The sequence below is a fragment of the Muntiacus reevesi genome, chromosome 17 (genome assembly GCF_963930625.1).
Source record: "Muntiacus reevesi chromosome 17, mMunRee1.1, whole genome shotgun sequence".
NCBI lineage: Eukaryota > Metazoa > Chordata > Mammalia > Artiodactyla > Cervidae > Muntiacus > Muntiacus reevesi.
Genome location: NC_089265.1, coordinates 36,680,952 through 36,697,407, shown reverse-complemented (window position 1 = coordinate 36,697,407; position 16,456 = coordinate 36,680,952). Strand labels below are relative to the sequence as shown.

Here is a 16,456-nt window from a genome sequence, read left to right as displayed (position 1 = left end):
GCTTCTTCTAAGTGTACATATTTTATATCTACTTAGTCAATGAAATGAAGTGAGATATTACTGTTAATAAAACTATTGGGTATTTGGTTTTGTCTGCTTTCTTATCTGTTTTTCTATACTTCTTTTAGCTTATTCTATGATCAGTTTAAAAGAAAGTGACTGATTTTGACCAAATCAGGCTTGCTACTAAAAAATCTTGTTTAATTTTAGTTGAACTTGCCAGCTTAAAAGAGAACAACTTATAATGATTTCTAGAACATTTGTCATACTTTAGTAGGCACTTATTAATGAGAATCAACCACAGTTAACACTTTCCTACCCACTGGTGTGTATCAATAAAAAAAAAAGAGTAGGCAAACCATGGCCAGGGGGTCAAATCCTCACCTGTTTCTGTAAACAAAATTTTTATTAAAACTTAATCATGCTTTCTGTTTTCATATTGTCCCTCCCCCTAATTTCCCATCCGTTCGTCTGCTTCTTATGGTAGAGCTGAGTAATTGCAACAGAGACCATATAGACTATAAAAATCTAAGTTTTTTATAATCTGGCCCTTTACAGAGAAAGTTTGCTGTCTCCTGACCTAGAGGTTCTCCCAGACTTTGCACCTCCTTCCACAGTAAATGTAATGGGTTGGTCAAAAAGTTCGTTCAGGGTTTTTTGTAAGATATGGAAAAACCTGAATGAACTTTTTGGCCAACCAAATACTGTGCTAAGTGATGCAATGTCACCTCCACACCTATATCAGCTTCATGAAGTCTGAGGACAGAGCCCACGGGAAGTTCTTAGGCCGAGCCAGCCTCTCACTCTCCGACACACAGCCGCTGCTACCCTAGCTCTGCCTCGCCCCCAAAAACCACCACTGGGAGACAGTGTCAGGTTCTAGGCTTTCCAGGAGCAATCCTGGGCCTTCATATTCTTACTCATTATCATCTCAGAAGATGAAGTCTTGGGACTTGCTCTGAGCATGTCCTTTGGACATATTTCATTTCATTTATTTAATTTTAATTTTTATTGAAGTATAGTTGATTTACAGTATTGTGCTAGTTTCAGTTGTACAACAAAATGATTCAGTAATACATATATAGTTTTTCAGATTCTTTTCCATTGTGGGTTATTATAAGACACTGAATATAGTTCCCTGTGCTGTACAGTAAATCCTTGTTGTTTATTTTATATATGGTAGTATCTCTTAATCCCATGCTCTTAACTTATTCCTCGCTCCTGCCCCTTTGATAATCATGTTTGTTTTCTATGTCTGTAAGTCTGTCTTGTAAATAAGTTCATTTTTATTTATTTATTTTTTTGGATTCCACTTGTAAGTGATATCATAAGATATTTGTCTTTCTTTGGCTTACTTCGTTAAGTATAATATTTTCTGGGTCCATCCATGTTGCTGCAAATGGCAACATTTCATTCTTTTTATGGCTAATATTCCATTGTGTGTGTGTGTGAGTGTGACACACTCACACACACTGTATCTTCTTAATCCATTCATCTGTTAATGGACACTTGGGTTGCTTCCATGTTTGGCTGTTGTAAATAGTGCTTCTGTGATCATTGAGATATATGTCACACATACTTCTTATTCAAATGATTATTCTTGCTTCCCACCTAAGAAAGGAAGAGCTTGCTGGTTTTGCCTCACTGACCAGTGACTGAAGTGAGGCCTGATTATTGTGAGAGTGTCCAGAAGGGCTCAGTAATTCAAGTAACAGCTGCTCTGGGCTGGGTTTCCCACTCCATGTTTCTACCCTTAACTTTCTAGGGAATGCTGGGAAAGGTAATGCCTGTTCCTATTGTTGTGAAAATCCAGACTTCTCAATCACCCAGGATGGGCCTTCAAGGCCTTAACCTTAATATTATTAAATTAAAAACTCAGATAAAACTAAATGTAACCAAGGAGATGGCCCTTTCCCATCCTTCCCCATGGTGAATGTGGTAGTCATCAGTGTTATTTCACACATTTCTAGATCTCTTGCTCTTGTGTACACAATAGGATTGCACTTCTCTGTGATTAATTAGGTCATAAGTGTGGTCATATGACTTGCTTTGATCAACTAAATGTAAGCATAAGTGATGTGTTTTACTTTGGGGTAGAATAGATAATAGTTATCCTGTGCTTTGCTGTATTTTCTGTTTTCATCTGAAACATTCAAGGTAGTGATTTCTACATCAGCCTGGGTTTCTGAGTAACAACAAATAACAGGGTGCCTGGCTGACCCTTGGTGGGCATGGAGCATGAGCAAGAATAAACCTTTATTTATTATATTGAGATTTAAGAGTTATTTGTTACTGCAGCATAATCTAGTCTATCCTGACTGATACAACAGGGAAACAACAGACCGTATGTTGCCATTTAACATTCTGTTTCTGAGGAAAAATGCTTTCTATATAAAAAAATAAAAAAGGATTAAGCATAAGGATATATTCACCATATAATTAGTTCTCTATTTAAAAAAAGTTTTTAATATACCCACCACACCTGCTTTCTCCCCCAAAAATGAAGACAAAAACATAAAACATTAAAAATAAAAACATTAAACTGCTCATAATCATAAAAAAAATGTCCATAATAATTGTCATTGTGTGATGGAACCTCATATTATTTTCCTTATTTTTCCTGAATTCTGTTTGTACCTTAATACATTTTTAAATTCGCCAATGTGTCACTGTTTTAAGTACCCAGGGGTGCCTGTTAGATGAAGAAAGGAGTTTTTTGAGCCCTGTTAACCATCCCCCACTCATCTCTCTATATCTCAGTAGTCAAATGCATTATGTAGGGCTCTTCATAGGGTCCTTCTCAACTTTTGGGAGGGAAAAGCTTTTACTCCCTTTCAAGGACATGTATCAGTGTCTTAGCTACTTCTCATAGATTCCAAGATCAGGCGAGGGAGAAGGAATGGACACATACTGCAAAGATGTAACAGACAAGGTAACTTGCACAAGGTTATGTTATAACTTAATGATGGAAGTCCTAGTCCAGACTTCCTGAATCCTTTTCTGTAGTATACTACTCTTTCCATTTGTGGAATTTCTCCTTGCAGCTAACTTGACTCACTTGTGGGGCTGTTCAGGCCTCTGGCTTTTTGTTATGCAGGCAGACAAGCTGTCAACCAGTATAACTTTAGTATAACCACCAAGAATCGGATATGACTGGTCGATTAGAACTGAATTCTGATACCATAGATATGTGTCAGTTCAACTCAGTTCAGTTCAGTCACTCAGTCATGTCCGACTCTTTGCAACCCCATGGACTGCAGCACACCAGGCCGCCCTATCCATCGCCAACTCCCAGAGCTTCCTCAAACTCACCTCCATCGAGTCAGTAATGCCATCCAACCATCTCATCCTCTGTCTTCCCCTTTTCCTCCTGCCATCCATCTTTCCCAGCCTCAGGGTCTTTTCCAATGAGTCAGTTCTTCACATCAGGTGGCCAAAGTATTGGAGCTTCAGCTTCAGCATCAGTCTGTCCGATGAATATTCAGGACTGATTTCCTTTAGGATGGACTGGTTGGACCTCCTTGCTGTCCAAGGGACTCTCAAGAGTCTTCTCCAACACCACAGTTCAAAAACATCAATTCTTCGGCTATCAGCTTTCTGTATGGTCCAACTCTCACATCCATACATGATTACTGGAAAAACCAAAGCTTTGACTAGACGGACCTTTGCTGGCAAAGTAATGTCTCTGCTTTTTAATATGCTGTCTAGGTTGGTCATAGTTTTTCTTCCAAGAAGCAAGCGTCTTTTAATTTCATGGCTGCAATCACTATCCGCAGTGATTTTGGAGCCCCCCAAAATAAAGTCTGTCACTGTTTCCATTGATTACTCATCTATTTCCCATGAAGTGATGGGATCAGATGCCATGGTCTTGGGTTTCTGAATGTTGAGTTTTAAGCCAATTTTTTCACTCTTTCACTTTCATCAAGAGGCACTTTAGTTCTTCTTTGCTTTCTGCCATAAGTATGGTGTCATCTGCATGTCTGAGGTTATTGATATTTCTCCTGACAGTCTTGATTCCAGCTTGTGCTTCATCCAGTCCAGCATTTCTCATAATGTACTCTGCATATAAGTTAAATAAACAGAGTGACTGTATACACCGTTGATGTACTCCTTTCCGATTTGGAACCACTCTCTTGTTCCATGTCTAGTTCTCAGTGTTACTTCTTGACCTGCATACAGATTTCTCAGGAGGCAGGTCAGGTGGTCTGATATTCCCATCTCTTGAAGAATTTTCCACAGTTTGTTGTGATTCACACAGTCAAAGTCTTTGGCATAGTTGGTAAAGCAGAAGTAGATGTTTTTCTGAAACTCTCTTGCTTTTTGATGATCCAGCAGATGTTGGCAATTTGATCTCTGGTTCCTCTGCCTTTTCTAAATCCAACTTGAACATCTGGAAGTTCATGGTTCACATACTGTTGAAGCCTGGCTTGGAGAATTTTGAGCATTACTTTGGTGGCATGTGAGATAAGTGCAATTGTGCAGTAGTTTGAGCATTCTTTGGCATTGCCTTTCTTTGGGACTGGAATGAAAACTGACCTTTTCCAGTCTTGTAGCCACTGCTGAGTTTTTCAAGTTTGCTGGCATATTGAGTACAGCACTTTCACAACATCATCTTTTAGGACTTGAAGTTGCTCAACTGGAGTTCCATCACCTCCACTAGCTTTGTTTGTAGTGATGCTTCCTAAGGCCCACTTGACTTCACATTCTAGGGTGTCTGGCTCTAGGTGAGTGATCACACCATTGTGATCATCTGGGTCATGAAGATCTTTTTTGTATAGTTCTTCTGTGTATTCTTGCCACCTCCTCTTAATAACATGTGCTTCTGTTAGGTCCATACCATTTCTGTCCTTTATTGTGCCCATCTTTGCATGAAATGTTCCCTTGATATCTCTAATTTTCCTGAAAAGATCTCTAGCCTTTTCCATTCTATTGTTTCCCTCTATTTCTTTGCATTGATCACTAAGGAAGACTTTCTTATCTCTCCTTGCTATTCTTTGGAACTCTGCATTCAAATAGGTATATCTTTCCTTTTCTCCTTTGCCTTTCATTTATCTTCTTTTCATAGCTATTTGTATGGCCTTGTCAGACAATCATTTTGCCTTTTTGCATTTCTTTTTCTTGTGGATGGTCTTGATCCCTGCCACCTGTACCATGTCACGAACCTCCATCCAAAGTTCTTCAGGCACTCTGTCTATCAGATCTAATCCTTTGAATCTATTTGTCACTTCCACTGTATAATCATAAAGGGTTTGATATACGTCATACCTGAACAGTCTAGTGGTTTTCCCTACTTTCTTCAATTTAAGTCTGAATTTGACAATAAGGAGTTCATGATCTGAGCCACAGTCAGCTCCTGGTCTTGTTTCTGCTGATGGTATAGAGCTTCTTCATCTTTGGCTGCAAAGAATATAATCAATCTGATTTCAGTTTTGACCATCTGGTGATGTCCATGTGTAGAGTTTTCTCTTGTGTTGTTGGAAGAGGGTGTTTGCTATGGCCAGATAGGTGTCATGCTTCCTTAAAAAAAAAGTTATTCTAATCATCCAAGTCGTGCTTTATTAGATCATCCAGACCATGCATCTTGACTTCTCTACTTTAGAGATCATGAGATTGAGTTTAAGGCATGTTAAGTGACTTTATTGATGAAATAATGACGAAAAAAATTTAAAAGATCTTGTGATCCCCAGTGTAACACTATTTATTTATGCATTCACTCTCAAACATGTATTATGTTTGCTATTTGCAAGACTCTGTGTCAGGTAGGCCATGGGAGAATTTTAAAAATGACTTAAGCACATTAGTCATCTAAGAGTCTTACAATGAAGTATTAGAGATGAGGCACTCAAAAAACTGCTCTCATTGCCATAGTTTGGATTAAGATTAAAATATGAGGCCAGCTTTCTATATACCTCTGTATACCTCTTTCTGTATACCTCTATATACTTCTATATACCTTATATTAAAATATGAGGCCAGCTTTCTATATATACCTATATAGTAATTGGTCCAATATCTGCATTTTGTTTTGTTTTGTTTTTTTATTTGAGTCTCTTGTATTTCCTCTAAGAACTTCCACCAGAGAACCAACTACAGCTTTGGCATTCTATTATAGCAACATGGACATGTCTCCTTTTCTTTTTCCTATGCCAATGGTTCTATTTTTTTTTCTTCTTTTTTCTTATAACCCTTAATATATATACACATATATATTTTGAGTAGGAAAGAATTTGAGTCTTCCTCCTATATCCCTCTTTTACTCTCATACTACTATCAAACTCAAGCATATCTGACACCAGATGTGTGGAAGTTTTCCCCACATTAAGCCATTCTCTGCATCACAAGGTGAGTGTCCTACAATGTAACTTAGCTCTGACACTAACCGGTGACAGCATGAGATTCCACAGGTTAAGGGCTCAGTTCCCAAGAGTGTTCCCACTCCGCTTCAGATGCCAGGTACATGTTCAGGTTGTCACCTGTACTTCTGACCAATCAGCTATAAATCTGAGGTCCTCACGACCTTCTTCTTGGGTTCAACTAATTTGCTAGAGCTGTTCACAGAGCTCAGGAAAATAGAGTACATGTTTTATCCATTCATTATAAAAGGATATGATAAAGGATACAGATGGATACAGACTGCTCTTGCTAGTCTCAGGGGGCCCAGTATCCTCAAACTGAAGGGGAAAGGGAAGAGAGCAGTTCCAGAAGCCTAGTGAGAACCACAGGAGGAAAGGGCAGACCACAGAGCTGTAGGCTTTAACGGAGGGATAAAATGAACCTGCAGCCTGTCCAGGAGGTGACTGAAGAAGAGATCTCCCAACCTTACTCTCCTATCCCATGCAATCACCTCTCCGAGACTTGAGGGGAAAAATGGAATGGAAACCAGAGGAAAGAGAGGCCAGTGATACAGTCCTAAGATGTGCACAAGCTGAGCAGGGTGGAAGAAAATGCATCTCAAGGAATAAGCAGAAATATCTGACACAATGGGGAACTCAAAGGTCTGAATAGGGAAGCCCCTTGAACTTTGCTCCAGTATTGCTCAGCTGCCTGCAGCTCAGAGAACAGAGGAGAGAAGCTTCTTGCCATCAGTCTGGGGAGAGAAACTAAAGATTTGGACTAGGGCAAATGGTCGAGGGGGTGGAAAGAAAGCTTTAAGCCCTGCTGCCTTTTGAGCTTTTTTTTTTTTTTTTTTTTTAACTCCAATTTTCTCACTCCAATCAGACTTTGAGAGTTTGTATATTTTCTAGTCAGAAAAATGATCTTTCTGTTTGTGAACTTTTCTCTCCAGATTTGAACCTGTGATCTCAGGAGCTGGGGTGACCTGATAGGACATCCTCAAGAAACTTCTAGACTCTGAGCAAGAATCCCCTGGCCTGCAGAACTTCTTGTTTGTACTTTTCAATTGTCTTTGTATAAACCAGCACTTTATCTGGAGACTGCAGCATGACTAGGTAACACCTACCACCGTGTAACGGAAAGTCAGGCGACTGCCCCTCCACTGATCTGGGCTCCTTCCCCCACAGCCCGTGGCTCCATGCACACACTACTGCACTTTAGAAAACAACCACACTGGATCCTGGATCCCACTGAGGGTCCTCTGGCTCTTTCTTTTTTCCAGACTGGAAACAGAGGGAATTATTTCCCCTTAAGTTTCCAAAGCAGTTTCCAGAAGCAGAGACAAGTAGAAGTTTCCAGTTACAGAAATGGACAGAAGATTGCCAGTAGAGTTATTTTTATGTGTAGTTTCCTCTGGATACTGAACAAGCCTGTTGAGACTGTGAGTTCACAGACAGGACTTTATACAAAGTCAAACCATAATTGACATATTTTATGGTTTACAGGAAGCCAGAAAACATCTGAGTTGTTTTAATGAAGTGTTTAAGCATTGAAGTACACAGAGTGGTCAACTACAGATTGTGGAGAAAAACCATTGAGTATTTTTCTGAGATCTAAATCACAAAGCATTGATTTTAACTTGTAATGGCACTGTGTTGAATGGTATTTTAAGAGCAAATGCAAACTACATCTTTCCTTCAAAAAATCCTGTCTTCTTAACCTTGGAAGCCAATCATACACATTTTGAGTTTTGTCATACTAATATGCTATTTCTGCAAAAATTTTACATGAGTAGCTATAATGGTCAAAGCACCAAACTAAGGCTCCTTTCCTGGCCTTCTCTTTGACTCTAAACTTAACCTTTCAGTAGCTCAGTTTCCAGGTCTGTGATAGAGTGATGGCCACTAGCTATGACCTCTGATGGTCAGTACTAGAAATCCTATGGGACTGCATTATCACATGTCAAGGAGGAGGGTAGCTGGATGTGGTCCATCAGGCTGATCATGTTCAATTTGGTCTTTGTGCTAGAACATTCAAGGCATTAGCTAACCTATGAACTATCCAAATGTAAACATTATTAAGCATAACAGATGATGAATGGGCTTCAAGCAAACTCTTTTAACTGATGCACAGACTAATTTTAGGTTAATGAGAATGAAGGGGGGTGAAAGTAACAGACAATTATGTAACATCTCAGTTTCTTCTGTTCAAAATCAAAGAATACCATTGAAGAATAAAACTCAGTTCTTCAAAATGTTCCAGATGTTCTGCTTTTGGCTAAGTGATTTCCTCAGGGCCCATCCAGTGAGTTTAATATTCCATCAGGCCAGTTGGCTCCCATAGGTGTAAAAGCCTTTGAGCACACTAGAATGCCTTATTTAGAAGGGCAGTTCCCATGGCTGTCTCCCAGGTCCCATGTGTTGGTCTGAGGCCCCTGCTGGGGAAGCAGCACCTCCTAATTGTGCAGATGTCAGAGCAGGCAGACAGGACCTTCTCCCTGAGGAAGTAGGTCTATCCATGTGGTCTGCATATCTCCACTGATATGTGATTGACTTGCTGCATCTTTGGGTGATAATATTTAACTCTATAGGAACCTGGTGAAATAATGGCTTCTGTCAAAATACCACCATCTTTAGTCCTAGATCAGGGTTATTTTCTTAAACACCAAATTGGGACAAGTCTCCCAGCTCCAGTATCCCAAAATTCAGGGTTCTTTGGGGGAAGAAGACTACTAGGCATTGTGTCCTAGTGTGAGAAATGCTCTGCACTACAGCCTAACAACCATAATGATTAGCATTTACCAAGTACTTCCTACTGAGGTTGTCTAGCATTTTATACATATTATTAAAATGAATTCTCTCAAAATCCTCTAAGAAAGGCACTATTTATGTCTCCATTTTAAAGATAAGGAAACTGAGGCACAGAGATGTTAAGAAATTTGGTTAAGGCTGCCTGGTTAGCTTGGAAAGGATAGAACTAGAACAATGGAACTGTATTCATTACACCCCACCATGTGTCCTTATTTCCTACTGGATGGGATTTAAAGTGGAATTTTACTGGTTGCATACACCCTGTAGTCCTTCTTCCTGGTCTAGAATTAATTTCACTCTTACTGTTTCCAAACAGGCACTACAGGAGGTAGAAGACAGGCTCTGATGTCAGAGATTCCAAACCCACCTCAACTGTATATGAATTACACAACTTTGCACCTATCATCTGATCTCTAAGCCTCAGTTTCCTTATCTAAAAGATGAATACAGTCCTCCCTCGGTATCTGCAGGGAATTGGCTCCAGGACCCCCTTGGATACCAAATCTGTGGATGCTCAAGTCCCTTATATAAAATGGTGCCATATTTTTGTGTAATCTATTCATGTTCTTCCATATACTTTCAATCATCTGCAGATTACTTATAAGACCCAATCAGTGTAACTGCTTAAGTAAAATAGTTGTAACTACAATATAAATGCTATGTAATAGTTGAACAGCATATTTAAGTTTTGCTTTTTGGAATTTTCTGCAATTCTTTTCTGATATTTTCAATCCTCAGTTGGATGTGGAAACTCAATATGAAGGCCCAACTATAATATAAAAAAGGCAGTTAGCATCTTCCTTTAACAGGCACTTAGCATGTACAGCACATGGTAAGTACCTGTTAAATGACAAGTACCACTGGTAATCCCCCTATGTGCCAGCCACTATTTCTTGCTAAATGGGCAATGTCTGGACACTGTTAAGCTAGTCTGTCTGCAGGATATTTCTCCTAAATCCTAACCCTAAGGGAGAAGTGAGCTGTGCTCCAAGGATTTCCAGCCAAGAAGTTTTGTCCCCAAGCTCTCCTGTACATGCCACATACCCCAGCTAAGTCAAGGGGCTCTCCAGTCCTCCAGTATGCCTTGTGCTGTCCCCTGCACTCAGAACACCTCTTTTCTGGGGCCTCAATTTGCCTTCACAAAACCCTATGCTTTCTTTAGATGCCAGTTCTGCCAGTGAATATTTTCTGTTTTTTTTTTTTTTTTTTTTTTTCCCTGCTGAATATGAGCTCTCTTTACTTTGAGCGGAGCAGTGTTTTCTTTGTCCCTCTCTAAAACAGTTATCTTTTTTCAGTTTTGAATCATAAGGATTTGAGCACATTTTATATCGTCCTCTTAGACTATATGCTCTTAGAGGGCAGAGAAAGAGTGAGATTTTGTCATTCCTGCAGTATCTTGTATGTGATCAATGCCTCATGCATGACTGGCTCTGAAACTCATTACAACACTGGACAGAGTGGCTACAGTTAACGTTCTTACTTACCATGACCTTAATATGATTGGCCAGAAAGTTGTACAATGGTAATCCTCAAAGAAGAAGAGCTAGATGAGTTCTAAGTCTTTAGAAAAAAAAAAAAAAAGTCCCTTTTACAAAGAAAGCAAAAACAGCAGTTTGGGAGAGTTTGAGGACTTAAGAAAGGCCAAACAAGCAAAAATCACCTATGACGCCATCATCCAGCAAGTATTTTCATTTTTGCTGTTAGCATTTGCTTTGTCCAGACTTGTACATCATCTCTGTATAGTTGTTAACATGTCATTTTCTGTCCTTTTTTCAAATTCATCATTGTACAAAAGTTCACAGATGAACTTCCCAGGTGGTGCTAGTGGTAAGGAACCTGCCTGCAAATGCAGGAGACATAAGAGATGTTCAGTCCCTGGATTGGGAAGATCCCCCTGAGGGGGGCATGGCTACCCACTCGAGTATTTTCACCTGGAGAATCCCATGAACAGAGGAGCCTGGCAGGCTACAGCCCATAGGGTCTCAGAGAGTCAGACATGACTGAAGCGACTGAGCACGCATGAGTAAAACCATAAATATGTTGCTGACTAGGCTTCCTAATTATCATTTTTAATGGATGCATGGGTCACAGATCCATGATGAGCTGGAATTGGGCCCAAACTTTGTTTATCACCTGATCACTCTAAGTCCCTATTTTGACTATTAGATCACAGTGGTATTTGGGGTTCCTAAGGATTAGTGTGATTTCGGAGCAGTGTTTTGGAATCCCTGAAAAGTTTGGGTATTTCCATTTCTCCCAATGCACAGACACCTTAGTAAATGACTATGTCCCTTTAGGGATATTTTGGAGGAAGACCTCCACTAAGTATTTGCAGCATTGTTACACAGTCCTTTCTTAAGGGTCCAATTTTCCTCTTCAACCAGGAAATTCAGATCTGTGAACTGGTTGGGTCTAGGAACTGGGTAAGAAGCTGATTCTCAATTGTGGTAAGTCAAATTTCTATCATATGGGTCAAGTAGTGTTTTGGTAGGCCAGCCACCCACCGCCCCACCCCCCACTCTGGGATCCAGTCATCTCCACTGAAATCAGGAAGCCCATCTCAGTGGCAGCATTACCCAGCATCAACTTTGACCTACAGAAAACAGCTCCTTGGAGGTATTCAAGGTTGCTGGGGCTCCCTCACTAACGCATTTCTCAATGCTTTAATGAGGGAAACATTCCTTGGACCCTTTCAAGGTGAGGAAAGACACATAGGTTACATGATATATTACTCCATTATTCCTATCTCCCTAAGCCATTCAAAATACGTGAACCGTGAATTTCCAGATGTTCAAGCTGGTTTTAGAACGGGCAGAGAAATCAGAGATCAAATTGCCAACATCCGCTGGATCATCGAAAAAGCTAGAGAGTTCCAGAAAAACATATATTTCTGCTTTATTGACTATGCCAAAACCTTTGACTGTATGGATCACAACAAACTGTGGAAAATTCTGAAAGAGATGGGAATACCAGACCACCTGACCTGCCTTTTGAGAAACCTATACGCAGGTCAGAAAGCAACAGTTAGAACTGGACATGGAACAACAGACTGGTTCCAAATAGGAAAAGGAATACGTCAAGACTGTATATTGTCACTCTGCTTATTTAACTTATATGCAGAGTACATCATGAAAAACGCTGGGTTGGAGGAAGCACAAGCTGGAATCAAGATTGCCGGGAGAAATATCAATAACCTCAGATATGCAGATGACACAACCCTTATGGCTGAAAGTGAAGAGGAACTAAAAAGCCTCTTGATGAAAATGAAAGAGGAGAGTGAAAAAGTTGTCTTAAAGCTCAACATTCAGAAAACAAAGATCATGGCATCTGGTCCCATCACTTCATGGCAAATAGATGGGGAAATAGTGGAAACAGTGTCAGATTTTATTTTTGGGGGCTCCAAAATCACTGCAGATGGTGATTGCAGCCATGAAATTAAAAGACGCTTACTCCTTGGAAGGAAAGATATGACCAACCTAGATAGTATATTAAAAAGTAGAGACATTCCTTTGCCAACAAAGGTCCGTTTGGTCAAGGGTATGGTTTTTCCAGTGGTCATGTATGGATGTGAGAATTGGACTGTGACAAAAGCTGAGTGCCAAAGAATTGATGCTTTTGAATTGTGGTGTTGGAGAAGACTCTTGAGAGTCCCTTGGACTGCAAGGAGATCGAACAAGTCCATCGTAAAGGAGATCAGTCCTGGGTGTTCATTGGAAGGACTGATGCTGAAGCTGAAACTCCAATACTTTGGCCACCTCATGCAAAGAGTTGACTCATTGGAAAAGACCCTAATGCTGGGAGGGATTGGGGGCAGGAGGAGAAGGGGACGACAGAGGATGAGATGGCTGGATGGCATCACTGACTCGATGGGCATGAGTTTGAGTAAACTCCTGGCATTGGTGATGGACAGGGAGCCCAGGTCATGGGGTCGCAAAGAGTCGGACATGACTGAGCGACAGAACTGAACTGAAATGAAGCCATTAGAATCCTTTCTATACATTATTCCAGAGAAATTCTATCAAGTTGATATCATTGAATGTATTGTTGAACATAGGTTTCTGAGCCAAGCCAACTGAGCCACTCCCAGCTGCTCAAACTAATACATTTGTTTTACCTAGCTTTTGCTGTATAACAAAACTTAGTGACTTATGTTTATCATATGTTTTCATGATTTTGTAGGTTAGTAATTTGGGTTGGACTCAACTGGAGCATTTCTTCCTTACATGTCAGCTGGGCTTACTCATGTGTTTGCAGTCAGTCTGGTGGCTTGACAGATTGGCTGAAAGATGCTGGTCTCAACTGTTCTTACGTGTCTTGGAGTTGCTGCTGATTGCTAGTGGGCCTTGTGTCTCCAGCAGGTTAGTCAGGCTTCATCAACATGGAAGCTGGTCCAGAATAGGAAAAAAGAAGGCAAACCCCAACATGCAAAAGTTTAACAGGTTTCTGTTTGCATCAAATTTGTTCCAGTCTCATTGGCCAAAGCAAGTCAGACAACTATGCCAAAAACCATTGTGGAAGGGGTTACATAAGGGCACAATACACAGAGTGGCATGATTCTCTGGGGGCTATTATTGTAACAGTTTACCATAGCATTAAGTCCAAAAATCTATGGAAAGTGTATTATATCAAGGCTACCTAAATTTGGCCCCAACCCAATGTTATGTTCTGTTCACCTTGGTCTGATACCTTAGAATCCACCCTCTGTTATATTAGATATATTTCTTCTAATATAAATTTGACCAAATCTTGCTATTCTTTTGGAGTATAACCCTCTTCCTCCTGAACAAGACTGTGCCCTTCTCTCCCTAAGCAGGCTGGGATCTGACTCCAGATAAAAGACTGAAGGCCATGAAAGTTGGGAGCAAAGGAGTTTAAAATGAATAGGGATCTCCATGCAAGGCAACTGCTCCATATATTGTCATTACAGATTTTCAAGCAACGGAAGGCTAGTATCATCAAATAGGAAATAGAGGCTTATTCAAAGGAAGCTCAAGGATACTTGGGAGATTCAAGATTCTCAGCTTCATCCAAGTTCACTCAAATGTTTCCATTCCTCAGAGTCCTAATACCTTCCAAATTATTGCCTAAACTTTGACATGTGAGACTTGGTCAGTATGTGGATGCTTAGTTTGGGTGTGAATGTTTTAGATATATCTCCTATATGTAGAGGGAATAAGAGCTACTCTTAGGGGCAGCCTTAGGAGCCCTCTGATGCCCTGAAGATGATTTGAGTTGAAAGATATGAGCTTGTAATTTTTTTCCTGCAAGCACCATATCACCATCAGAAGTAGCCATCTCACCTTACATTCCTTATAGTCATCTTCTCTACCATAATGATCACATACAGCAGTTACTTGATCTAAAGCCAGCTGCCCAGTGGCATTAAACCTAAGAAGAACAGATGATGATGTCATCTGTCATCAATAAATCATGATGTCATCACATTTCATAAATTACCACTTCCCATCGTCCATTGGTGAAGAGCTTAGCAAATGAATGCAGATTGAGTGCAAAGCAAATTAATCCAGATTCCTGGTTTGAAAGTCTGTTTCCTGAGACCACTCCTAGTATCAAACACTGTATCAGCCAGGGTTCAATCAGAAAAACAGTGTATTTCATATAAGGAATTGGTTATAAAAATATTAGAAGGCAGAAAGAGTAAAAAGTGATACCAAGGAAACCCAATATTAGAACTGCAGAGAACAGTTCCCTTTCTGCTGTGTGCTGCTACGACACATTCAGGAACTAGAAATAGGAAGGAATTCTCCCCCTCCCACATTACAGCCCCTAAGGCTTCCCATTTATTAAACAGGAAACCAGCTGGCAAAGAAGGCTGATAAACAAGGTTTGCTGAATCAGAGCCCTACCACCAGCTGGGCAGAGTAGAGGAAGGTAGGCTTAGAACCAAGAACAGTTCAAAGGATCTCGTTTCTGGATCAAAACTTACCTGGGTAAAGGAGATGTATTCCTTGTGAGAGGAAAATACAGAGATGATGAATTCCGATTGAATTGTAGGACAAGGAACTTGCTTAAACTTTGTGACATCTCACCACATAACAAGAGCCCATTATGTATTTCTTGATTCAGTCAGTTCAGTTCAGTCACTCAGTCATGTCCGACTCTTTGCAACCCCATGAACTGCAGCATGCCAGGCCTCCCTGTCCATCACCAACGCCCAGAGTTTACTCAGACTCATGTCCATTGAGTCAGTGATGCCATCCAACCATCTCATCCTCTGTCATCCCCTTCTCCTCCCACCTTCAATCTTTCCCAGCATCAGGGTCTTTTCCAGTGAGTCAGCTCTTCGCATCAGGTGTTCAAAGTATTGGAGTTTCAGCTTCAACATCAGTCCTTCCAATGAATATTCAGGACTGATTTCCTTTAGGATGGACTGGTTGGATTTCCTTGCAGGCCAAGGGACTCTCAAGAGTCTTTTCCAATACCACAGTTCAAAAGTATCAATTCTTCAGCACTCAGCTTTCTTTATAGTCCAACTCTCACATCCATACATGACTACTGGGAAAACCATTTCTTGATTAATTGAGTAAAAAAATAGCAACTAGGAGGTGCTTTGGCCATGAGTGTAGAACAAAATTAACTTATTTTAACATGCACTTTGCAGAAGAAGTTTTATCACTTGGTTACAAGCAAAAGAATGTCTGATGCAAACTGGCTTAAATTAAAAAGCAGAACGTGTCAGCTTATGTTAACTGAAGAGTCAAAGGTGCCGCCAAAGTTACAGTTGGGCAGAGACATCTAACAGTATCTTCTGTATCTCTCCACTATCTCTGTCGAAGTTCTCTCCACTATCTCTTCACTCTGTTGCCTTTTTGTTGACTCTACATTTGAAAATCATCTCCCTTTGTGATCACAAGGTGGTTGCAGTAGCTATTAAACCTTCCATGTTCAAATCTACACACACACACACAAAGCCATTTTGCCAGCATTTGCAGCAATTCATGTATTAACTCTAGACAAGTTTATGTCCTCTCCTAAACCTATCACTAGAAGAAAAAGAATATGTGAGTGATGTCTTAAGTTTGGAGCTCCACTCAACTGTTGTTGTTGTTGAGTCACTAAGTCATGTCTGACTCTTTGTGATCCCATGGACTGCAGCATGCCAGGCTCCTCTGTTCTCCACGATCTCACAGAGTTTGCTCAGATTCATGTCCATTGAGTCAATGATGCTATCTAACTGTCTCATCTTCTGCCACCCCCTTCTCCTTTTGCCTTTGATCTTTCCCAGCATCAGGGTCTTTTTCAATGAGTCAGCTCTTTGAATCAAGTGGCCAAAGTATTGGAGCTTCAACATC

At 40.3% G+C, this 16,456-nt stretch overlaps 1 protein-coding gene across 3 annotated transcripts in view; it reads left to right on the top strand.

Moving 5' to 3' along the window:
* Positions 1 to 9,673, top strand: part of PDCD1LG2 (programmed cell death 1 ligand 2) — a 57,731-nt gene extending 48,058 nt beyond the window's left edge. For 2 of the 3 annotated variants that reach the window (XM_065908043.1, XM_065908042.1), the window contains exon 7: positions 7,286 to 8,742. In XM_065908043.1, coding sequence (XP_065764115.1) covers positions 7,286 to 7,291 — 6 coding nt within the window. In that variant the 3' untranslated portion in view covers positions 7,292 to 8,742. Of the gene's footprint in view, positions 1 to 7,285; positions 8,743 to 9,459 lie in introns of those variants that run through there. The other variant, XR_010659504.1, reaches the window with a different exon arrangement.
* The last annotated feature ends 6,783 nt before the right edge of the window (positions 9,674 to 16,456 follow it).